This window comes from Nymphaea colorata, chromosome 5 (assembly GCF_008831285.2).
Source record: "Nymphaea colorata isolate Beijing-Zhang1983 chromosome 5, ASM883128v2, whole genome shotgun sequence".
NCBI classification, from domain to species: domain Eukaryota; kingdom Viridiplantae; phylum Streptophyta; class Magnoliopsida; order Nymphaeales; family Nymphaeaceae; genus Nymphaea; species Nymphaea colorata.
Window position 1 is genome coordinate 4,205,533 of NC_045142.1, and position 25,946 is coordinate 4,231,478.

The window sequence follows — 25,946 nt, forward strand, 5'->3', positions numbered from 1 at the left end:
CGCAATTCACTCCCAGATAGTCCAGAAAAGAATGCCCGCAAAGGCACGGCGATGAAATCAGTTTTGTGAAAGATGCTATTGAGATTGAATCAGCGGACTATTGTGAAGTATTAATTCATTCCTCTCTGATGGACTTCTTTAAAAAATTCCCCAACTGCTTTAGTCTGTCTGTGAGATGGACATCCTCCTTTGCCTCTCTTCCTTTTTAGACAAATGGGGAGTAGGCACTCTTAAAGATACGTCCCTCAGTTCATGAACCGATAAATGAGAATTGCCATGCAACATAAACTATATGCATCCACTTATTACATGTTTCCTTATTTATGAAAGCATTAGCACATGAAGATCCGAACAGAATATCTTATTGATCATGATCTACAAAGGAAATCCCGCATCACAACAGCTGCATGTACAAACGATTGGATTCTGGGCCTTGTTGGTGCTACCGAATTGGAAGAATGAGTCCTATGTCCAACTTATTTTCGCTATATATCAGAATCCAACGTTTACATCTCTAATGACAAACACGATCTTTATTGGTGATCCAAACAGAAATAGTAACTTCCAGGGCTCAAAGTTGGTTTTATTCCTACATATATGTATATGCATATATATGTATATGTATATACGCATATATATAGACGAGAAGGGGATTCACGGTCGATGCAAGACCGGTTGTATATACAATTACCTCGTCCTTATTACCCAGAATCCAGAAAATAGATCCAAGGATAGCAACCTAAAAACACACACCCACTCGATCACCAAATGAAATCAAACGACGAAAAGGATCGCCCGACACCAAGACAATCGCCGCCTTCCAATTCCATCGTCATATTTTGTCTAACTAACCGCGACAAAGAAAAAACACACAAAAAACTTGCTCCAACAAAACAAAAGAAGCGAAGAAGGACGACAGGATCGCTGGCCCATCCAAACTCACCTTGATAATGTCGTGCATCCGGACCATCTTCGGATGATTAACCTCCAACAGATGTTTACTTTGCCGCCATTAATCTCCCTCTTTCTATCTCGATCTTAATCTCAATGGCACTTTTCATCTTCACCGCCGCTGCCCACTCAATAACGCCACCACAACAATGTATAAATACATTGATATGCCCTCAATCAGCAAAAATAACACACGGTGTACCGAAGAAAAATAAACGAAAGAAACGAGACAATGTAAGAGCGCTTACATCTATCACAAGGCATTCCTTGCAAGAAATCCTCATCCCCATCATCCGATGGCTTCGCCGTTATCATCCATTAACATCCGATGGCTCTGCCCTGCGGACGAACTCCTGCCATTGAAAGAGATGCCGCCCAAAGCTCCTGCCATTGAAAGAGATGCCGCCCAAAGAGCACCATTATCATCCATTGACATCCGATGGCTCCGCCCTGCGAACGGACTCCTGCCATTGAAAGAGATGCCACCCAAAGAGCACCATTATCATCCATTGACATCCGATGGCTCCGCCCTGCGAATGGACTCCTGCCATTGAGAAAGAGATGCCTCCCAAGAGCTCAACGGCGTCTGCTGCAGAGAAAGAAAGGGTCAGGGAGAGACGATGGTGTGCATGGCTGCATGCCGCCGCGCTCTAATGGGAAAAAGGAAGAAAAGGAGTGGAAAATTTCAGGCGCATTCGACACCTGCCGAAACAATTTTGAATTTTTAAGGGAGGGGTCACCGACACCGACTTACCGATCATCGGGTCGGATCTGCACAAAAAGTCTGTTGTCAAACCCAAGTGTTGAATCTATATTGGATCTTACCCGATCCACGTTTATGACTTTCTCTCTCTCCCCAACTAATTTCAAGACCCTACCAGCAACATAGTCTTGGAACATGTTCTATTTGATCGCTCGGTTCCCATGGACATCCCCAATTACAATACATGAGAAATCTCCACCATGATTCTCATATTCACTTATTTACAGAAAAATAATAACTTGGAGAGAGTTTTTTTCTTTCAACAGTTTTCGTTTTTCTTTCTTATCTCGTTACTTTAAAACATTAAGATTTTGAAAACAATGGGAAGTTGGAACTTTCTTTCTTTATTTGTGTACCTTATGTATTCTTGTATCCGCTTGTTCTTTCCATCCACTTTTGCGATGACCAAAATACTCTTCCTTTAAAAAAAAGAAAAAGAACTTTTTAGACTGAAGAGTTGTAAAAAGATGAAATCAATTTTGTGAAAGGTGCTATTGAGATTGAAGCAGGATACTGTTGTGAGGGATTAATTCGTTCCTTTGTGATGGACTTCTTAAAAAAATCCCCCAATTGCTTTGATCTGTCTGTGAAATGGACTCACTGCTTTGCCTCTCTTTTCTTTTTTGGACAAATGGGGAGTAGGCACTCTCAAAGATATGGTCCTCAGGTAGATGAGAATTACTAAGCGACATAAACTATATGCATAGGCTTATTACCACATGAAATCAGAACACAATTTCTTATTGATGATCTACAAAGGAAATCACGCATCATAAATGCTGCAGAAACAAACGGGTAGGATTCGGGGTCATGTTGGTGCTACCGAATTGGAAGAATGAGTCCTGTCCAACTTATTAACGCTATCAGAATCCAAGCATACGGTTTTCTTATAGCCATCATTCTTGGCATGAAAATAGAAGAAAAAGGTGTGAGGCGTATATATGCGTTGCTTCCAAGCTAGATCATTTATATAAGAAAAAGAAACACACACGAATTGTTGGCCCCAATCATCGGCAAACAAATCTGCATGTGCATAAGCATGGGTGTGTGTCTGTGTACGCGGATACGAATTTTCAATCTTTGGTTTTAATATTAAGCTAACATTTGTGTTAATCAAGGAAAATAAGGAAAGTGAACTGATTATGTGATTTTGTTGGTATTTTGGCAAGGTTGCGCTTAAACTTAGATGGAAATGCTATACAATGTTTTTTTGGTGATACTTGTCAGCTTGTTAATGTTAATCCCCAATATCTAAAGAGGTCCTGAGCACCGAAAGCAGGGCTGGTGTTTTAAGGAAAAGGGTAGGGGCTTTGGTCATCGTAGAATGAAATACTCCTTCTTGAAAATATCCAATCTTTCTTGTAGTCCTGTATTGAAGAGCACGGAGGGGTTGGCCGGACGTCTGCTTATTCTACAGAGTGCCGCTGAGGAAGCCACGGCATATTTCATGGGACTACCCTGAGCTGGCCTCCACCCACCACCAATATTGAGTTACACGGCTTCTACTGTCTATAGCAAAAAATTGATTTCGATCTTGAGGTTGGAAACGAAGTCTGGGGGAATGGATTGAGGTAATCCAGTTAAATACATAACCTTAAGGGGGTTTCGTGATCAAAAGAAATCATTCCGCCGTCTCTAGCAGCAATCTTCTGGCAATTGATTTCGATCTCCAGGTTGGGGTTCCAGTCCTCCTTTTTTAGCTCCAGCAGCTTCTTCTCAATGCCAGGACACCCATTGATTTGTAGGGTTTGAAGATGATCAAGGCACTGTATGCTGATCGGCACCGCTGTTAGTCCATTGCAGTAACTGATCCTCAAGTACTTCAAAGCAACTAAATCCCCTATTTCCTCAGGCAATGCTACCAGTCCATCACAATGGCTAATAATCAGCGACTCAAGGCGAGTGATGTACCGTGCGTACTTGTCAAACTTCATAAGCTCGTCTAGCGTCGTCAGTTTAGGGCAAGAAACAATCACCAAAGCACGAAGAGAAGTAAGGTACTGCAATTCCCATGGTAAGGTTGTCAATCGTGGGCACTGGTTTACCTCCAAATATTGGAGAGCAGGAAGATGTTGCAGCCCTTTTGGTAGTGCACTTAGCCTAGGGCAATCCACAAACCTCAACGAGGTAAGGGAATCAAGGTGCGCCAGTTCTTCAAATAAAGTCGTTAGTCCATGGCAGCTGGTAATCCATAAGGTCTGCATAGTTGATAGGTGCTCCAGAACATTTGAAATTGACCTTAGCTTGGGACACTCACGGATATAAAGTGCTTGCAGTCGCTTGAATATCCCGTCCATGCCGGACCATTCTTCCCATTCATCCATCGCGCAGAATTCCAGCCTCTCCAATGACGGAAATCCTTTAATTGTGCCGTCACTGTAGAATTCATGCCCGACAGATTTTACAGAACTGGCGCCTGTTACCGACAAGCTTTTGAGGCGTGGTAAGTTCCCAAGTGTAGGGAGATGGATACATTGGGAAGCACCATCAATCACAATTTCAACCAAGTTACTGAGCACAGAGTTTCCCAACCAGGTCGGGAAGTTGCGGCCTATGTAATTTGTTATGTCGAGCCTCATAATGGAAACAGGAGGATGAAGGGCTTCCAGGATCCCCTCTGCATCTATTGTGACAGTCGATTGATATGACTGATGCCGTCTCCACACCAGCTTCAGAGTTAGAAGATTGCTTTTAGCTACCAGATTCGCTGCCTCAGCATCCTTCTTACAGGCCGCGTTCTCAAGGTTTGTTATTTTCAGCCGCCCCCTAAGATTGTTCAGCCCGTTCAACTCTTTAATATTATTGCATCCACTGCCTTTCCCTACGATAAAGCAATCCAGAGTTTGAAGGCAAGTTAAACGATTGATCCCAGTTGGCAAGTGGCCGATCGAATCACAGTAGTCAAAGAGAAGATGCCGAAGTTGGCTCATGTTCCCGAGGGCTTTTGGCAGCTTGACAAGCCTTTTGCAGAATATAACTTTTAAAGTCTGCAAATTACGGAGTTGGCTTGTGGATTCAGGCAATTCTTTGATAGGAGTGAAAGAGACATCGAGGTACCTCAGAAGCTTCAGCTCACCAACAGAATCAGGCAGAGAACTGGTCTGGGTGCCTCCTAAATCTAACACTTTCAAGAGCTTGCAGTTCTGTATTAGGTGCCGTGCTGCATCTCCAGTATGAAGGTTGAAACCATGAGCATGGTGCAGTTTAGCATATGCTCCCCAAAATACAAGAAAGGTTCTCAGGTTCGTGGCATGAGAAACGGCATCAGTAATTGTCTGCAGTTCTTCTTGCTTTACTAATGACAGATGTCGAGCTCTTGGAAGAACGTTTCTAGGTTTACCTGCCTCCCCAACAAAGCAGAAATCTTCTTCAGCAACAGAGCAAGCTAGACCGTGGACGAGATCATGCATCTTACAGTCGAAGATCTCGCCATCCGGGCCAAAATATATGTTTTGAAAGAAAGAGCGCCACAACAGATCATTGAAATACTCGTTGCCTATGTCCTCCATTTCCCTCCTCCCGTCAGGAACAATGAAGCCTTCTGCCATCCACAGTTGGATCAACATCTTCCTCTCAATGGGGTAGTCCTTCGGGAATACACAACAATATGCGAAGCATATCTTGAGGTGTGACGGCAAATGGTAGTAACTAAGCCGCAAGGCCGGCAAGATGCGATTCTCATCGCTCTCAGGCAAACTCCAGAGCTCGCTTTCTTTGATGTACAACCACTCCTTCTTGGTTCTTTTCATGCGCAAAAGGCTTCCAAGGCTCTTTGCCGCGAGAGGGACTCCGTTGCATTTCTTGACAATCTCCCTGCCCATTGGTTCTAGCGCTGGATTCGCCTCTCTGCCTCCAAATGCCTTTCTTCTGAAGAGGGTCCAGCAATCATCGTCAGACAACTCTTTCAGTTCATGGACCAAGCTAGCATTCAATGCTGTCGAAACGACCACGTTGCGAGTGGTCACCAAAAGCCTACTTCCCTTACCGCTGCTTCTGAAAGGAACCGTCAAGGCCTCCCATCCTTCTTGGTTTTCATTCCACACATCATCCAGCACAAGCAAGATTCTCTTACCAATGACGATGTCCCTGAGCCTCACTTGCAGAAGATTCAATTCCTGGACGTTGCAGTCAACACCGGACGCTTCTTCTATCATCGCTCTTGTGATCTTCTTCAAATCAAAATCGTCAGACACGCATACCCACATCCTCAAATCAAAGTGGGCCTTCACTGCGTTGTCGTTGTAGACCAGTTGAGCAAGAGTTGTCTTCCCCAGGCCGCCAATGCCAACGATGGCCACAGTGGCAATTCCCTCATGACCAGAACTGCTTGCCTCTCGTGGTAGGCCAAGCCTGGCGTTACTGAGCAACAATCCTATGATAATTTCCTTGTCAAGTTCCCTACCGACTACATCCAGTTCATCAATCAAGGATGTAGTTGGTGGTGGTTGCGACACAGCATCTGGTCTCACGTGCCTTTCCCTGAAGTTAAACCGATTCTTCTCCCTGTCAATCTCTTCCAGCCTTTCCATCAAATGCTGTACTCGTATCGATATATCGCGCCGGAAGCCGATATCTCGGAAAGAGGAGGGACTTCGAAAGCAGAAGGATGGATTTGGGAAGCAGTAACATACCTGGTCTCTGGGGACATCATCGTGTTCGCCTTCCGTGGACATGAAACCCCTGGCCGTACACTCATCGATTATGTCCTCTGCGTCGTGTGCGAGATCTTTGAGCTTCCGCAACCAATGTCTTATGCTCTTCTCTCTGACTTGCTTCTGTTCAGCATCGTCAAGTACAGGCTTGATCAGAGCCAGCGTGTTGGACAGCTTCTTCACATGCTTTTTGGCTCCCCACAGCAATCCGAGCTCCTCTTTGGCGACAGTGCTGAGGTCGTCAATGACTCTGGAAAGAATGGAATCCATCAAGACGGCTGACAGGCTGACAGGAAGGAGGTTGATCGGGTGGTGAGCTTCACAAAGGTGAGCGAACAAAACCAGGTGTCTGCTCCTCAACCTGTGAAACCCCGTTGGTAATTGAGGTGGAAAAGGGAGGAAGAATCGAGGGATTGAGATGCTGCTACTGTGAGCTCCAAGGAAGGAGAAGGATGACTTTGTGGGAAGTAAACGAGATTGGAAGGTGGGGCTGCGAATCGGTTGAAAAGCGATTCGCTGTTTAGAAACAATCTGAATTCTGAATAATTCTGATGTAATTCTGAGACAAGTTTATGATAAGACAAAAATGTAAATAAAAAAAAGTGAAATGATTTCAAAGGACATTTTTTTAAGTTACTAAAATATCCAAAGCCGTAACATAGCTGAATGAAGCATTGACAACTAATCTTTAATTTGATTCCCTATATGTTATGCCTTGGATTGCAGACAATAACATGCACAACAATGAAGTTGAGAGGTATTAAGTAGAACATCAACATCTTGAAGTGGTGTTTCATGGTCATAAATTTTGATGTTAGAATTAAAATCCTCATCCACTTTGAATTGAAATTGGAATGAAAATTCTGGTTTTAGTTTTTTTTTTTGTGTTTGATAATTTGGAATTTTGATTCAAGAACTAAAAATAATATGTTTGACAAAATAAGAATTAAAATTCTGAAATTGATAAATTAAAACTAATACGATATCTGCCCTAAAGAAAGATGAAAAATTCTAAAATTCTGAAATCATAATTTCACACCTTAAAGTGAAATCAAAATTTTGGTTCAAGCATGAGTTTTTAATTTTGGAATCAAAATTATTTATTTGATAACAATTCCCCTTTCATAAAAAAACGAAAATTTTAATTATAAAATTCCACAATTCCAACCTTATCAAATGTGTATCGAAGTAATCCTAAACCCTAGAAAAATGAGTAAGGGAGGTGGCTTTGCCTTGAGGGATGGCCAATCCACTGTCTTAATTCTTAACTGAGGTGGAAAAGAGACCTCCTCAAAATCAATGGTAGAAACCTTATACTTTTTTTTTTTGACAATTAATTCAGGCGGATAGAGTTATGTGCATGTGAAGTCTTCGCCCTTTCTTGAAGATTAATATTATAAATAAGTTAGGTGTGGCGTTCATTTTTATTCCATTTGATTTGGACTATGAATCATTCTATGGAACCATGTGATTGAGACGCTGATGAAAAAAATTTCAGGAAAAGAGACTTTCTCAAAATCAACGGTAGAAACCTTACACTTTCTTTTAACAATTAGTTGAGGATAGAAATCTGCATATGAAGCCTCCATCTGTCCCGTTCCTGGTTGAAGATTAATATTATAAACAGGTTAGGTGTGCCATTCAGTCATCTACCCAGAAACTTTGCCCTTTTCTTGTCCAGTGGCCCATGCACTTAGAATTATTTCGCCTGTTTGAGTAAAATAATTGGGACTTTTCATATTTCGTTCCAGAATTGTCTCCTCTGAACTGGGCATTGGATCCTTTCAGCATCCAGGTGCCTTCCTCTTCATTCCTCCAAACTGCCTTCACGCAATTTTTCTGCTTTCTCTTCCGAACCAGTATGAAAATCAAGCGACATCTCCTCCTTGGTTATCAGACCTACTCCTAGCCAAGTGTGCAGGGCATTGCGCTCCTCTTCACTCCACATGGGAGACTTGCAGGACATCTTTGCATGCATTCCAAACCAACCTAATAATTCCCTGTTTCTAAAGATGGTTAAGTCTATCATGGTCATGGTTCTATACCACCAGGTTTTCTGGATGACTGCATGGAAACATACATTCCAGCACTCATTCAACCAGCTTCGTTTGAGCTTCACTTGATTCCATGCCATGATTTCCCGCTGCACGTCAAGACACAGGATCCTTGATCTGCCAAACTTTCTCACAACACAATTCCATACTTCCATAACAAAGTTGCACTTGAAGAGAATGTGGAGATTTGTCTCTTCTGCAGTGCGACACAAAGCACACCTGTTGACTGTGGTAATTCCTCTTCTTTGCATTCTGTGACCTGTCCATGGTCGGAACTGTCCCTTCACTAGCAATGTATACAAACCTCCACTTTCTAGTGCCTTCCGTCTCTCTCTTGTCAGTTTCCAAATACTTCTAGCTTTTAACTTTAAGATTTTCTCTATTCTTCCACACGAGCAAATCCTTTGTGCCATTACTCATATCAAAGTTACCATTAGAGACAACAACAAGCACTACTTCATCAGGCCACTCTCCGCCAGTTGTGAAAGCCTCATGGACTGTCTTACTCAAGTCTTTCACCATTTTGTGATATTCTTCCCCATTAACATGTTGACACAAAATCCTTCAGTCCACCTATCAACCCAGAACTTTATTCGATTCTCCTTCTCAATTTTCCACATCATGTGCGACTCTATAAGGGTAAAGGGACTGGCCCCATCCCAAACTCTTCTAGCTCCAGCCCCCTTCCGATGGCTTCCTCAAGGTCCATAAGCTTTTACAAGCTCCAAGCCGAGAGTTGTGGAACCATCTTGCCAATAAGCCGAAATTGTTGAAAATGACATGTACCTTGCAAGCTAGTAGAGTTTGGTTTAGCACCAACGGGGGCTTTAACCCTACCCCATCCTCCTCCACTGGCTTAAGAAACTGCTTCTTGGAGATGAGGTGGTGGCCATGAGTCTTGTGCCCTGACGTCCAAAGAAAGGATATCGTACTTGCTTCCAGCTTGAGAATCATGTCCTTGGGGAGATGAAAAGCAATCATCCTGTATACTGGAAAGGTTGAGAGACTCATGTCCTTGGGGAGATGAAAAGCAATCGTCCTGTATACTGGAAAGGTTGAGAGACTATGTCTGATGAGACACAATCTACCTGCATAAAACAGCATATCAGCACACCAACTTGAGAGTTTCACATCCCATCTCCTCACAAGCTCCCGACAGTGGGATTCCAACATTGGGCCACTGAAAAAAGGGACACAAGTAGGATGAAGGGAGAGCATTCCGATTCTTCCCAAGAATATGGGAAAGAGTTTCTGCATGTTCATCTCTCAAGTTGAAAGGGATCAACACAGATTTCTCCTTGTTAAGTCACAAAACTGCCCACACTTCAAGTCCTCTAGCAGCTTATTAATGGGTCGAATAGATTTGTGAGTTGCCTCGCTAAATTTTCAGCAAACATCAAGGCCTCTAGGGAGGGATTAGACTGAAGGCAACTCGGGAGGTTGATGGCCCTCTGTTCCACTTTGTGCGTTAGATGCCTTGAGAAGACTTCCATCACTATTATGAGAAGGTAGGGAGACGGAGGATCTTTTTGCCTTAAACCACGAGAACTTCTCAAGACCTCCCCCAGCTTGCCATTGATTAAGATTGAGAAAGACGCCGTAGACACACATACCATTACCACTTTGACCCAATGTGGGTGGAACCCTAGCCACAGAAGACATTTCTTCAGGAAATTCCAAGAAACATGGTCATAAGCGTTTGGGAGATCCAACTTAAGCCTTAATACCTGCCTTTGCTGCAGATAAAAGTCTCCATGATATCATTTGCTAGGACAATTGATCATAAATTGTTCTTGATTTCACAAAAGCCTCTTGATTGCCCCTATGAGGCAGGTGAGGCGGGCTTGCACACGGAGAACCATGATCTTGAGTATTAGCTAGAATTTTAACTACAAAACCATAAAACCTGTCGCATGAAAAGAAACGGCCTAAACCAGACATGGCTTTCACTAAAAGCGCACCCAAGGCTGGGCAACTAGTCAAGCTAGCTCGACTCGAACTCGACTAGTTTATAAACAAATGGAGCTTGCTTCTACCCACTGCTGCACAACAAGTCAAGCTAGCTCGGCTCGAACTCGATTAGTTTATAAATAAACGGAGCTTACCTTTACCCAAGGCTGCACAACGAGTCAAGCTAGCTCGACTAGTTTATAAACAAGTGGAGCTTGCCTTTACCCAAGGCTGCACAGCTAGTCAAGCTAGCTCGACTCAAACTCGACTAGTTTATAAACAAATGGAGCTTGAGCTTAACTGTACTCTCAACTTGTATTGGGAGCTACCTTGACTTGAACTCAACTAGTTTATAAACAAATGGAGCTTGAGTATATCAAAATTGTGATTTTGGCTATGTATATCAAATACGTATATTGGATTTGGATTTTCTTTTTCATATTTACAATCTGATTGAGTATCTATTTGATACCATACCCAAATTCGTTCAGATACCATTGTTTCTTATTTAGATGTTATTTAAAGCAATTCGGTGAGATACCCATTCGAATACGATCCATTGAGCGCAATTCGGTGACATACCTGATTCAGATATGATCTATTAACATCTCTAGGCTTCACAAACTATGTCTTACCGGAAAGACTAGGCCTGAGCTGAAGCCCCAAAGTAGGAATACTAAAGTTAAAAAGTTCATATACATTTTTTTCAAGTGAAAAATTTCTTATCGTAATCCAAATTTTTCTCATGGATAATATCTGTTAGTAAAAACTTGAAGTGAGTATCAAAATATATCTACATTTTTTTAAAATTCATTACTAATGCCAAGTTCAGGAATTTCGAGTGAGCAGCAGAATCATGTGTTAATGTCAGGACCGATGAATGGAGCCGGCCGGCTTAGCCCAAATAAGATCAACCAGTGAGGGCATTGTTTATAATCGAGCGAAGCTAAGGCAGGGCCACGACGGACCAGTCACAATGCCGATCTCATGGTCGAGCTTTCCCGGCCCTAGTTGTCACCTTTAAAACCTACATTCAAATAGAGACTAGGAGAATCCATCAATTGTGAAGGTAGACATAAAGATTGCAAGAATCCATAACATGAAGAGTTAAATTTTTCTTGATTTCGTCACTAAGATCCAAGGCTTTTACCGAATACCTTTTGCTTGGGCGGATTTTTCATGTTGATGAACCAAGGCTTCTATCAAATACCTTTTGCTTCCATTCCACTTGAGGTATTAATATACAGGAGATATTGAACTAATAATCGTTCATTGTTGTCTTCGGAAAGCACACAACAATGAAAGTTGAAGTTGTATGATAGCACCAAATTTCATGCTTTCAATCAAGCAGTTCATGATCTTAGTGGAAGAAATATGACAACACCAAATTGCATTTTCTCAATTGAGCAGGTCGATCTATACTACAACATAAAACTTTCATTTTCCAAATTTGGCAGTTCAGTTTATGATTTATCATTGATGGAAGTTGTTACAGTCCTTTCATTTAGAGCACCGTAGGAAGGGATAACTTTTACAACAGTTCACTTTCGAATACACTTCTGCAAAAATGGCTAAAATCTCCAAGCTGGAGTTCTCAGCTTCACAGTAGCTTTGTGACTTGTAAGGCCGAGTCTTATAATGGCAATTCTCAGATCTCAGGTGATTTTCAAACCTGAGTTATGAAAAGTTCAAACCCCTCCTCAGAGGATTCTTGAAGGATGTAGATTCTGAGGGAAAACTTGCATTTGGAATTATACTAACTACAATTTTTTATTCAGTATAAACCAAACTTTGCAAAGATGGTGAATCCAGAACATATTTAGTGCTGATCTTCATAGAGAATATGGCTTTTAGGCTAACCAACATGCCAAAGTCTGTTCCCAATGGGTTGGCTTAGAGTGGGGACTGGTAGCCAATCAGACTATATTTCGAGTGTCAGTGGGTCAACCTTCTGTACTGCAAAAAAAATTACTGATAAGCAAGTTGAAATACAGTAGGAGGTGGCATCTCGAGGTACCAAAAATAGGCCCTGTACTCTGGAGAGGCAATGCGTTGGCAAGACTTCATCTCTTAGCCGGGTAGTGATCACCCTTGCTCACCCAAAACTTAAATGCCAAATTTCATTAAATTCATTATCAGTTAAAATAAAGTGGCTTAAGAATGGAAATTTAAGTTGTTAAGCAAAGTAAATCACATCTGTGTGGTTGGGATTTTGGAAGAAGACCTGTATTGAAGCAAGAACGTCGAGCAAAATGGCTATCTTTTCTTAGTCCAGCATCAAAGAGCACTGAGGAATTTATGACCGGACGCCTGCTTATTTCAACAGAGTGCTGCTGAGGATGCCATGACATAAGGATTTATGAAGGGGTAATAAGGTGGCTGGGGGTCAGCTTATTTCACCGGCCTACCCTGAGCCGCTGAGCGGGCCACCACCCACCACCAAATATCGAGTTAGTCCGTATCTAGAGTCCATAGCAACATTGATTTCAATCTTGAGGTTGGAAACGAAATCTTGAAGAATGGATTGCGGTAATCTAGTTAAATACATAACCTGAGGGGGAGGTTCGTGATCAAAAGAAATCACTCCGCCGTCTCTAGCAAAAATCGTCTGGCAATTCATTTCGATCTCCAGGTTGTGGTTCCATTCCTTTGTTTTTAGCTCCTGCAACTTCTTCTCAATGCCAGGACACCCAGTGATTTGTAGGGTCCGAAGATGATCAAGGAGAAATCTTCTGACAATTGAGTTCAGTCTCTAGGTGGCGGACACATTCTTTTTTTTGAGCACCAGCAACTTCTTCTCAATGCCAGGACACCCGTTGATTAGTAGTTGAAGATGATTAAAGAGAAATCTTCTGACAATTGATTTCGATCACCAGGCTGTGGTTGGATTCTTCTTTTATTATCTCCAGCAACTTCATCTCAATGCCAGGACTCCCAGTGATTTGTAGGGTACGAAGAAGATCGAGGAGAAAATTTTTGGCAATTGATTTCGATCTCCAGGTCGTGGTTCCATTCCTCTTTTTTTAGCTCCAGCAACTTCTTCTCAATGGCTGGACACCCATTGATTTGTAGGGTTCGAAGATGATTAAGGCGCTGTATACTGGTCGGCAGTGCTGTAAGTCCACTGCAATAACTGATCCCCAAACACTTCAAAGCAACCAAATCTCCTATTTCCTCAGGTAATGCTACCAGCCCATGACAATGGCTTATAATCAGTGATTCAAGGCGAGTGATGTACTGTGCGTTCTTGTCAAACTTCATAAGCTTGTCTAGCGCTGTCAGTTTGGGGCAAGAAGCAATCACCAGAGCGCGGAGAGAAGTAAGGTACTGTAATTCCCATGGCAACGTTGTCAATCCTGGGCACTGGCTTACCTCCAAATATTGGAGAGCAGGAATATGTTGCAGCCCTTTTGGTAGTGCACTTAGCCTAGGGCAATCAACAAACCTCAACGAGGTAAGGGAATGAAGGTGCTCCAGTTCTTCAGCTAACGTCGTTAGTCCATGGCAACTGATAATCCATAAGGTCTGCATAGTTGATAGGTGCTCCAGAACATTTGAAATTGACCTTAGCTTGGGACACTCACGGATATAAAGTGCTTGCAGTCGTTTAAATATCCCCTCCATGCCTGACCATTCTTCCCATTCATCCATTGCGCAGAATTCCAGCCTCTCCAATGATGGAAACCCCTTTATGGTACCGTCACCGTAGAATTCATGCCCCACAATTTTGACAGAGTTGGTGCCTGTTACTGACAAACTTTTGAGGAGTGGTAAATTCCCAAGTGCGGGGAGATGGATACATTGGGCAGCACCATCAATCACAATTTGGACCAAGTTACAGAGCACAGAGTTCCCCAACCAAGTCGGGAAGTTGGGCCCTACGTAATTTGTTATGTCGAGTCTCTCAATGGAAACAGGAGGCTGAAGGGCTTCCAGTATCCCCTCTGCATCTATTGTGACAGTCGATTGATATGACTGATGCCGTCTCCATACCAGCTTCAGAGTTAGAAGATTGCTTTTAGCTACCAGATTCGCTGCCTCAGCATCCTTCTTACAGGCCACGTTCTCAAGGTTTGTTATTTTCAGCCGCCCCCTAAGATTGTTCAGCCCGTTCAATTCTTTAATATTATTGCATCCTCTCCCTTTCCCGACAATGAAGCAATGCAGAGTTTGAAGGCAAGTTAAACAATTAATCCCAGTTGGCAAGTAGGTGATTGAATCACAATAGTCAAAGAGAAGATGCCGAAGTCGTCTCATGTTCCCGAGAGCTTTTGGTAGCTTAAGAAGTTTTTTGCAGAATATGACTTTCAAAGTCTGCAAATTACAGAGTTTGCTTGTGGATTCAGGCAATTCTTTGATAGGAGTGAGAGAGACATCGAGGTACCTCAGAAGCTTCAGCTCGCCTACAGAGTCAGGCAGAGAACTGATCTGGGTGCCTCCTAAATCTAGCACTCTCAAGAGCTTGCAGTTCTGTATTAGGTGCCGTGCTGCATCCCCAATATGAAGGTTGAAACCATAAGGATTGTGCAATTTAGTGTAAGCTCCCCAAAACACAAGAAATGTTCTCAGGTTCGTGGCATGAGAAACGGCATCAGTAATTGTCTGCAGTTGCTCTTGCTTAACTAATGACAAATGACGAGCTCTTGGAAGAACGTTTCCAGGTTTACTTGCCTCCCCAACAATGCAGAAATCTTCTTCAGCAACAGAGCGAGCAAGATCATGGACAAGATCATGCATCTTACAGTCAAAGATCTCGCCATCCATGCCAAGATGTATGTCCTGAAACATAGAGCGCCACAACAAATCATTGAAATACTCATTGCCTATATCCTCCATTTCCCTTCTCCCGTCAGGAACAATGAAGCTTTCTGCCATCCACAGTTGGATCAACATCTTCCTCTGAATGGGGTAGTCCTTCGGGAATACACAACAATATGCAAAGCATATCTTGAGGTGTGACGGCAAATAGTGGTAACTAAGCCGCAGGGCTGGCAAGATGCGATTCTCATCGCTCTCAGGCAAACTCCAGAGCTCGCTTTCTTTGACGTACAACCACTCGTTCTTGGTTCTTTTCATGCGCAAAAGGCTTCCAAGGCTCTTTGCCGCGAGAGGAACTCCGTTGCATTTCTTGACAATCGTCCTTCCTATTGATTCTAGCTCTGGATCCACCTCTCTGCCCCCAAATGCCTTTCTTCTGAATAGGGTCCAGCAATCACTGTCAGACAACTCTTTCAATTCATAGACCAAGCTAGCATTTAGCGCTGTCGAGACGACCACGTTGCGAGTGGTCACCAAAAGCCTACTCCCCTTACCGCTGCTTCTGAAAGGAACCATCAAGGCCTCCCATTCTTCTTGGTTCTCATTCCACACATCATCCAGCACAAGCAAGATTCTCTTACCACTGACGATATCCCTGAGCTTCACTTGGAGAGGATTCAATTCCTGGACGTTGCAATCAACACCAGACGCTTCTTCTGTGATCGCTCTTGTGATCTTCTTCAAATCAAAATCGTTAGACACGCATACCCACATCTTCAATTCAAAGTGGGCCTTCACTGCGTTGTCGTTGTAGACCAGTTGAGCAAGTGTTGTCTTCCCCACGCCGCCAATGCCAACGATGGCCACAGTGGCAATTCCCTCATGACCAGAACTGCTTGCCATCTCGCGTGCCAGGCTAAGACTGGCGTTACTGAGCAGCAACCCTATGACAATTTGCTTGTCAAGTTCCCTACCGACCACATCCAGTTCATCAATCAAGGATGTTGTTGGTGGTGGTTGCACCACAGCTTCTGGTCTCACGTTCCTTTCACTGAATTTAAACCGATTCTTCTCCCTTTCAATCTCTTCCAGCCTTTTCATCAAATTCTGTACTCGCATCGATATATCGCGCCGGAAGCCGATATCTCGGAAAGGGGAGGGACTTCGAAAGCAGGAGGATGGATTTGGAAGGCAGTAACATGCCTGGTTTTTGGGACCATCATCGTGTTCCCCTTCCGCAGATATGAAGCCCCAGGCGATACACTCATCGATTATGTCCTCTGCTTCATATGCGAGATCTTTGAGCTTCCGCAGCCAATCCCTTACGTCCTTCTCTCTGACTTGCTTCTGTTCAGCATCTTCAAGTACCGGCTTGATCAGACCCAGCGTGTCAGACAGGTTCTTCACATGCTCTTTGGCTCCCCACAGCAATCTGAGCTCCTCTTGGGCAAGAGTGCTGAGGCCGTCAATGGCTTTGGAAAGAATGGAGTCCATGGAGATTGCTGACAGGAAGGGGGTTGATTGGGAGGAGGGCTTCACAGAAGTTAAGGGAACCAAACTTGGTGTTTGCCCGTCAACTTACGAAAACCAGTTGGTCAATAAAGTGGGAAAAGGAAGGGGAATCGAGGGATTGAGATGCTGCTACTGGTGAGCTCAAGGAAAAGAGAAGGATGACTTCATGGGATGAGGCAGGATCGTGGGAAGTAAACAAGATTTAAAGGCGGGGCGACGAATCAGTTGAAAAGCGATTCACTGTTTAAACAATCTGAATTCGGATATAAGATCGGTTTTCAATCAGCTCAGAGGCGTTATATAGTTGGTCGGTATGAGTCTTGTGCTGCAGTTGGATTCTTTTAAGTTCAGTTCGATCTTTTAAGACTGCAAAACTACAACGTTCAAGTTCAAGGATATACCATCAAACATCAAGATTCCTAAGTGTTGTTTGATGGTCATAAAGTTTGATTCTAGAATTGAAATTCTAAAACCAAAATTTCACATCACATTGAAATAATTGGAGTGAAAATTCTAGGTCTAGTTTTCATTTGTGTTTGATAATATAAAATTTTGATTCCAAAGCTAACAAGTTTGATAAAATGGAAATTAAAATTCTGAAATTGATATATGAAAACCATCACGACATATGCTCGAGGAGTGAGAGATGAAAAAATTTCAAAATTTTGAAATCATAATTCTACTCTCTAAAGTCACAATTTGATTCAAGAATGAGTTTATAATTTCAAAATCACAATTCTTTGTTTCATAGCACAACTCCCATTTCATAACAGGAATTTTTTTCGAATTGTTGCATTTTGTTGACTTCAATATGATTTTAAAAAGCTACTATTTTCAGCTCAAGCAATTCGACCGATGCGCATGGCATATCCGAACCGATGGATAAAAGAATCAGATACGGATAACATTGTCCGTCGCTCAAAAAACTTTTATTCCATTTGATTTGCCCTCTGAATATTTCCATGGAACCATGTGATTGAGACGCTGATGATAAAAATTTCAAAACAAGAGACTTTCTCATAATCAATGGTTGAAGCCTCACACTTTTTTTTGAACAATTAATTCAGGAGGATAGAATTATGTGCATGTGAAGTCTTCATGTGTCCCAATCCTTGTTGTTGATTATTATAAATAGTTTAGGTGTGTATTGCACTTTGAGGTTGTCTTTTCTTGTGTGTTTAAGGAGAATGAGAGTAAGGCAGAGTCGAAAATTTTTCAAGAGGGACGCCAAATTATAGTTTTAAAATTTTAACAGAAGTCAAAATATAATTTTTCAAAATTTTTATATAAGACAAGTGAAATATTTTAAAGTTTATGTGTACATTTAATTTTTTTTTTAATTGGGTGGGGGTGGCCAGGCCCCTGCGCCCCACCCCCTTGGCTCCGCCCCCCTGGATGAGAGTATTCTTGCCTCCATATTCAGGTTAGAATGAATCCAAAATTGAAATAAAATTGACCATTGGTGGTTCATGATAGGCAGGGGTAGTGGGGTACCCCTAAGGTTTAGGACGTCAATACTGGTTTATGGTACATCCTTCAACTCGAGCGTACCACAAAGAATGTTTGTACTCCAGCTAGTACTCACAGAAATTGAACTGAAGACGGATTGTCAGGGCAACCCCAGCTCAACTAGCTATGCTAGGCTCTTTGGAAAAATGAAGTTGAACGGACTAAATTTAGAACAGGATATGGAAAGAATGAAATAAAATGATCTTAGTCTAGTGTTATTAGTAAAATTAAAACAAAACCAAGGTGGAGTGTCGCCGTAGTAGATTCAAGAACCTTCTTTTCAGATGAGCTCTCATTGGCGAAACTTATTTAGAGTATGGATGAAGAAGATAAAGAGAAAAAAATCTTTCCTTACACCTTGTTGGGCAAAACTAAACTTGCGCAAGAAGCAGCCACGATGTCATTGGCGAAACTTATTTAGAGCATGGACGAAGAAGATAAGAGAAAAAAAATCTTTAGAGTGGTACCAGAGCATATGGATCTAAGGAAAAGTCTTTAGCTCTTGCTCTTGAGAAAGTAACAAGTAAAAGCAAAAAATTCAGCATAAGATGAACCTCAAATTCTAAGCATAGGGGAAAGTTGTTGCTCAAGGTTCCCAAGTTATTTTTTAATCAAATCTAACATCACAAAGTTCAACACCACTTTTTCCACATTCTCACAAATTGCACATAGCAGAGAACCAGAGAACAAGCTACAAAAGATGCATAAGGCTTGAAGCTCCTTATTCAACGTCCAATCGAGTATCCAAGAAGAATCAAGCGGCAGAAAACAAGAAGTATCAGAAATTCCGACGTAGAAGAAAAGGCGACGCGAGTTATTGAAAAGAAAAAGGAAAGAAAACCAGGATGCAAGCAAAAGGAGAGGCGAACCAGTGTAGCTATTGGTGACATCGACGACACCCACTGAAGGAGCTCCCGAGGAGGACGCTGATGCGCCGCTTCCTTGTGTTCCTAACGACTCTGTCGTAGTGATCGACGATGCTGAGGAGGTCAAGCGGGTGAACGACGACCTCCTCTACCTGCCGAGAAGATATCTGCTGCGTTCACATCCATCGCGACGTTCGTCAATGACGGCCTCCACGCCGTCACTCTTCCCGATCTCCAAGGCCCTTCTCGCACCAACAAAACCCTAACACAGCAAAGAGAGAGAGAGAGGAGGGGTTCTCACCCACCAATTATTCAACCATCAAAGTTCTCCAGAACTGATCAAGGTAATCCAGTCGAAGGCCTCAATAACAGAAGTCCTCAAAAACAGACCAAGGTAATCAATATTAAGAATCCATCAACCATGCGTTGAACTTCGTGAACACTAGAAGTTACTCCAAATATCCTCTTGAACAATAGACTGAGGTAATCTGCTTATACCTATGGCTTGTTTGGCCTTCAGAATCGATAGAAATCACTCCGCCTTTTTGAGCAAAGCCATCCGATGATTGATTAATCGTCTGGTAATCGACTTCAATCTTGAGGTTGTGGTTCCATCCTTCTTTTTTCTGCTCCAGCAATGTCTTCTTTATGAAAGGGCACCCATTGATTTGTAGGGTTCGCAGATGATTAAGGCGCTGGATGCCCGTCGGCAATGCTGTTAATCTAATGCAGTAACCGATCCCCAAGTACTTCAAAGCAACTAATTCTCTTATTTCCTCAGGCAATTCTACCAGTCCATCGCAATGGCTTATAATCAGTGATTCAAGACGACTGACACACTTTGCGTTCTTGTCAAACTTCATAAGATTGTCTAGCTTTGTCAGTTTGGGACAAGAAGCGATCACCAGAGCACGAAGAGCAGTAAGGTACTGTAACTCCCATGGTAAGGTTGTCAATGCTGGGCACTGGCCTATCTCCAAATATTGGAGAGCAGGAAGATGTTGCAGCCCTTTCGGCAGCACGCTTAGCTTAGGGCAATCCACAAACCTCAATGAGGTAAGGGAATTAAGCTGTTCCAGTTCTTCAGCTAACGTTGTTAGTCCATGACAACTGGTAATCCATAAGGCCTGCAAAGCTGACAGGTGCTCTAGCACGTTGGAGATTGACCTTAGTTTGGGACACTCACGAATATAGAGTGTTTGCAGTCGCTTGAATATCCCATCCATTCCTATCCATTCTTCCCATTCTTCCATTGCGCAGAACTCCAGCCTCTCCAGTGATGGAAACCCCTTTGTTGTGCCGTCACCGTAGAACTCATGCCTCACAAATCTTACAGAGTTCGTGCCTGTTACTGACAAATTTTTGAGGAGTGGTAAATTCCCAAGTGTAGGGAGATGAATGCATTGGGCAGCGCCATCAATCACAATTTCTACCAATTTACAGAGCACAGAGCTTCCTAGCCAACTCGGGAAGTTGGGGCCTATGTAATTTGTCATGTCGAGTCTCTCAATGGAAACAGGAGGCTGAAGGGCTTCCAGGATTCCCTCTGCATTTGTTGCCACAGTCGAAGGATATGATTGGTGGCGACTCCATACCAGCTTCAGAGTTACAAGATCACTTTTAGCTGCCAGATTCGCAGCCGCAGCATCCTCCTTACAAGCTACATTCTCAAGGTTTGTTATTTTCAGTCTCTCACTAAGGTTGTTCAACGCGTTCAACTCATTAATATTGTTGCATCCAGTCCCTTCCCCGACAATAAAGCAATGCAGAGTTTGAAGGCAAGTTAACTGATTGATCCCAGTTGGCAAGTACGTGATTGAGTCGCAATAGTCAAAGAGAAGATGCCGAAGTTGGATCATGTTCCCGAGTGCGTTTGGCAGCTTAAGAAGCTTCTTGCAGAATATAACTTTCAATGTCTGCAAATTGCAGAGCTTGCTAGTGGATTCAGGCAGTTCTCTGATATGAGTGAGAGAGACATCGAGGTACCTCAGAAGCTTCAGCTCACCTACAGAGTCAGGCAGAGATATGATATCGGTACCTCCTAAATCTAACACTCTCAAGAGCTTGCAGTTCTCTATTAGGTTTCGTGCTGCATCCCCAATACGAAGGTTGAAACCGTAAGGACTGTGTAGTTTAGGACTTGCTCCCCAGAATACAAGAAAAGTTCTCAAGCTCGCGGCATGGGAAACCGCATCAATAATTGTCTGCAGTTGCTCTTGCTTAACTAATGACAGATGACGAGCTCTTGGAAGATCAATTCGAGGCTTACCTGCCTCCCCAACAAAGTAGAAATCTTCTTCAGCAACAGAGCAAGCAAGATCGTGGACAAGACCATGCATCTTACAATCAAGGATCTCGCCTCCCACGCCGACATATTCGTCCTGAAAGAAAGAGCGCCACAACAGCTCATTGAAATACTCATTGCCTATGTCCTCCATCTCCCGTCTTCCGTCAGCAACAATGAAGCCTTCTGCCATCCATAGCTCGATCAACATCTTCCTCTCAATAGGGTAGCCCTTCGGGAAAAGGCAGCAATATGCGAAGCATATCTTGAGGTGTGACGGTAAATGGTAGTAGCTAAGCCGCAAGGCAGGCAAGATGCGATTCCCGCCATCTGCAGGCAAATTCCAGATCTGGCTATTTTTGACGTACAACCACTCTTTTTTGGTTGTTTTCATGCGCAAAAGGCTTCCAAGGCTGTTTGCCGCGAGAGGGACTCCATTGCATTTCTTGACAATATCTCTGCCTATTGATTCTAGCTCTGGATCGGCCTGGCCGCCCCCAAATGCCTTTCTTCTGAGTAGGGACCAGCAATCATCCTCGGACAAATTTTTCAACTCATGCACAAAGTTAGCATTTAGTTTCGTCGAGACAACCACGCTGCGGGTGGTCACCAAAAGCCTACTCCCCTTACCACTGCTTTGGAAAGGAACCACCAAGGCCTCCCATTTTTCTTGGTTCTTAATCCACACATCATCCAGCACAAGCAAAACTCTCTTACCACTGACGATTTTGCTGACATGGTTCAAATCCTGTACGTTGCAGTTAACGCCAGACAGTTCTTCTACGATCGCTTTTGTGGTCTTCTGCAGATCAAAATCCGCAGACACGCATATCCACACCTTCAAATCAAAGTGGGCCTTCACTGCATTGTCGTTGAAGACCAGTTGAGCAAGAGTAGTCTTCCCGAGGCCGCCAATGCCAACGATAGCCACAGTGGCAATTCCCTCATGACCAGAACTGCTTGCCATCTGAAGACTAGCGTTGCTGCACAGCAATCCTATGACAATTTTTCTGTCAATGTCCCTACCGACCACTTCCAGTTCATTAACCAAGGATGAAGTTGGTAGTGATCTCACGTCCCCTTTGAAAGACCCTTCCCTGAAATCAAACAGATCTTTCGCTTTTTTGATCTCTTCCATCTTCTTCATCAAATTCTCTACTCGTATAGATATATCACGCCGGAACTTGACATCTTGGAAAGAGGTGGGATTTCGGAAGCAGTAGGAGGGATTTGGAAAGAAACCACACAACTTGCCTTTGGTATCGTCATGGTCCCTCGATATGAGGCCCTTGGCGATGCATTCATCAATTATGTCCTCTGCATCGTATGCCAGACCTTTGAGCATCCGCAGCCAGTTTCTCACACCCTTCTCAATGACTTGCTGCTGTTCAGCATCATCAAGTGCTGGCCTGATCAGAGTCAGCGTTGTGGACAGACTCTCCACTAGCCCTCTGGCTCCAAGCACCAATTTGATCTCATCTTGGGCAAGTGTGGTGAAGCCGTCTATGACCTTGGAAAGAATGAAGTCCACCATGACCGCGAAGGGAAAGGAGATTGATTTGGAGGATAGCTTCACAAGAGCAGGGGAAGGCAACTTGGTGTTTGCCCCTTAACTCGTGAAACCCGGGCTCTATGAGTTGGGAAAGGGAAGGGGAGAAGCAAAAGATCGAGATGCTGCTACCGGTGACCTCGAAGGTGGGTTTTGGCGATGATGGTATTACTCGCAAAAACCGCAGAATCTCAGAGGGCGGGCCAGCAAACACTGCTGAAACGCAGGCGATTTGAAGTACCAGCTAGTTTGCAGCCCAGATAGCACCAATAAAAAATATTAGTTTAAAGAAATCTGGACTTGGTTGCTTAACAAGTTTTTGAAACCTTATTTGATCTGTATGTTTAGGTGACAAAGATTAAAAAAAAAAAAAATTGCCTGTAAGGGCAGGCAATTCGCTCCTCTTCAAAAACGTCGACTCCTTTGTTCTATCAGCCGACATTTTTTTTTTTGAATTTTTATTTTTCTGAAAATGCATTAGAAATTTATTTGTATCTTTTTCAAATTTTTTCAGCATTTTCGTGGGCAGTCTTTGAATTTTGTTGCATTTGTTTATTTATTTTTGAAACAACGCAATAAAGCATAATTTTAAGCATACCATTTTAAGCTCAACCCCGTCGACATGAGAGGACATATTCACATCTTTTTATATTGAACATTTCATAGATTCAAAATTTTTCATATTCTACTTTTTCTTTATAGGGGATTTTGCCTTTACAGGGGAGGGTTCTCCCATTTAATTGAAGGGGCATTTTAGTCATTTTATCCTTAATTCATTGTCTCCATAGCCCGCTCCCACACAAAATTTTGATACAAGCAACATTGAGTTTCACCCAACAAAATTTTCGATTTGGCCTTTCCATCCTAGAAGAAGGAACCAGAAACCTTTTTGACCAAATGAAACAATATGTCCAAGGAAGAGAAACCATTCATTCAACCCACATCTTGTCAACTGGTACAGTTCACATCTAAATATTCAAATTGATATGTGCAAGATCAATCACTCAGATGCCGCCTGGTTTTTCATATGAGTTGAATTAAAATTTTTAGATTTTGATTAGAGCTGGAGGTACCATTTTACAATTTTTTTAAATAAAATAAATGAAATTTTTTAAAATTTACATGTAAATTAAAAAAAAAAACCATTTTTGAGGTGGGGTCAAGACCCATGCCCACCCATGCTCCGCCCCTTATGCCAGGTGCTGGGCGTCATCTTATATTCAATGCCAATTCTCTAACAAGATTCCAAAATTTCTACATCAATGAGAACTGTTTGTGTAAGTTTGAACACTCGCTCTCTCTCTCTCTCTCTCTCTCCCTCTCCAGCAGGCAAGACATGATGGTGCCACAGGAAGCTCCAGCTCTGTCCATCCTCTCGGCATAATTCAACTGAGGCAGTGATGGTGATGTGTTGAGCCTCTTAAACGATGACAGCAGTCTGCACACCATCTGCACTGTAAAGAAAGCAGGATGCAACGATGCCTTAAATGGTGTCCCTCCCATCGATTTTCAGTTTACAACGTAGAAGGCAAGCTTGACTCGTTTAATTCCTTTATATTAAACATGTCTAGTTTCCTTTTACTTGATTAGCTTGTTTAATTGTCACTTGTTTAACTATTCTCTCATTATAATTCAACATAACATTTGATATGTAGTCGAGTTTAAACAAATCGAGTTCTAACATTTCAAACATACATTTGAATTCGAGCTTAACTCATTTATAAACAAGTTGAGTTCGCGTTGAGTTTTGATCAGCAAGTTTGAGTAGAGATGGAGCTGGCTCCGCATGCTGTGCAGCCCTATGCATGAGTTTTATGTTGTCTACAGGGTTGTATAATCCAAAACTAGACAACAAACTTGATGAAATCTGACAATAATAGTTAAATAGTACTGATATTAAACTTTCTATTCCAATTTTTAGCCACCTGTTATATGTCAATATTTTATGTGGATTTGACACCGAAAAACGCCAAGTAAATTATTGCATATAATATAGGAGAAAACTATGGATGACACGTTTTTGCATTTATTTGTGGATGACACGTTTTTGCATTTATTTTGCATTGGCTCCATCAATTTCGACCATGTGCTTATGTTGATTGGTTGCTCTACAATCCGTGACATACCTTGATAGTTGTGCCCATGTGCTGGCCTTGCTTGAAGTATTGGCAGGTAGTCTACTGCTTAGTATTGCTTTTGTAAGTGATTGTGTGGCATGAACTCAAAGCTCATACAACAAACATTGTTACTGTTTTATGAATCTGTTACAAAATATTAATCAGATTCATGAAATACTTGCATATATATCATTTTTCTGAGACAAATTCGTGAGAATGTATTACTGTTACGAAACGGCCCTTATGGCCAAACATTTCTTTGTGTATAATAAATGTTCACAACGTATTAGGTGGCACAAAGTTTGGAAATCTCTAAAAAATCTTGGATAGGAGCGTATGGTGTCTCCTGGTCCCTCAACATAGGTGCCATGAAGAGAACATAGGTGCCATGAAGAGATTTCAGATGGTGTCTATCGTTTGACCATTTGCTGCACGGACAAAATGAAATATCTTAAGAAGCCTAACGTGCTAAAATAGATCACATGTTGAATACTTATTTTATTATTCTTGTGTGCTGTACCAGCGTTTTTTTTATTGTAGCTCCACATGATTTGGCCTTTGAATCTACACTAACTTTAAAATTTTTTGAAAAAAGATCTTCTCAAAATTAATGGTAGAAAACGTGCCCTTTTTCTTAACAATTAATTGAGGAGGATACAATTATGTGCATGTGAAGTCTTCATCTGTGCCGTTTCTTGTGGAAGATTAATATTATAAATAGGTTACCTGTGTTGTTCAGTCATCTGCCCATAAACTTTGGCATTTTCTTTTCATGTGGGCCATAGACTTAGACTTATTTCACTTGCTTAGCTAAAATAATTGGGACTTATTATATTTCGTTCACAAAGTAACCTTGTCATTTCTCTTGGCATCTTCAAATCAGTTGCTAGGTCCTTTCAGATTCTGGAAAATGAAGGCTTCTTTTACAGGCTTGTTGAGACAAGACTGTAATTGTGTTTTCTTCAATTCATGCTTCTCTTC

At 42.4% G+C, this 25,946-nt stretch overlaps 2 protein-coding genes across 2 annotated transcripts in view; both read right to left on the reverse strand.

Moving 5' to 3' along the window:
• Positions 1 to 2,841: 2,841 nt before the first annotated feature.
• The window catches only part of LOC116255326 (uncharacterized), a 37,227-nt gene continuing 14,122 nt past the window's right edge, over positions 2,842 to 25,946 (reverse strand). Inside the window, exons 2-4 of the mRNA XM_031631130.2 lie at positions 13,292 to 14,248; positions 9,207 to 9,508; positions 2,842 to 6,933 (exon numbers count right to left, since the gene is read on the reverse strand). Of these exons, the coding sequence (XP_031486990.2) occupies positions 3,295 to 6,933; positions 9,207 to 9,508; positions 13,292 to 14,248 (4,898 nt within the window). The 3' untranslated portion in view covers positions 2,842 to 3,294. The remainder of the gene's footprint in view (positions 6,934 to 9,206; positions 9,509 to 13,291; positions 14,249 to 25,946) is intronic.
• Positions 18,626 to 24,468, reverse strand: LOC116254629 (putative disease resistance protein RGA3). Its single transcript, XM_031630139.2, has one exon. It carries the CDS (start codon positions 22,831 to 22,833, stop codon positions 19,465 to 19,467), a length of 3,369 nt encoding a protein of 1,122 aa, XP_031485999.1. The 5' UTR covers positions 22,834 to 24,468; the 3' UTR covers positions 18,626 to 19,464.

What these genes read in the sequence shown, in the direction of transcription:
- LOC116254629 (XM_031630139.2), bottom strand. Translation starts at nt 22,833, where the DNA reads ATGGTGGACTTCATTCTTTCCAAGGTCATAGACGGCTTCACCACACTT.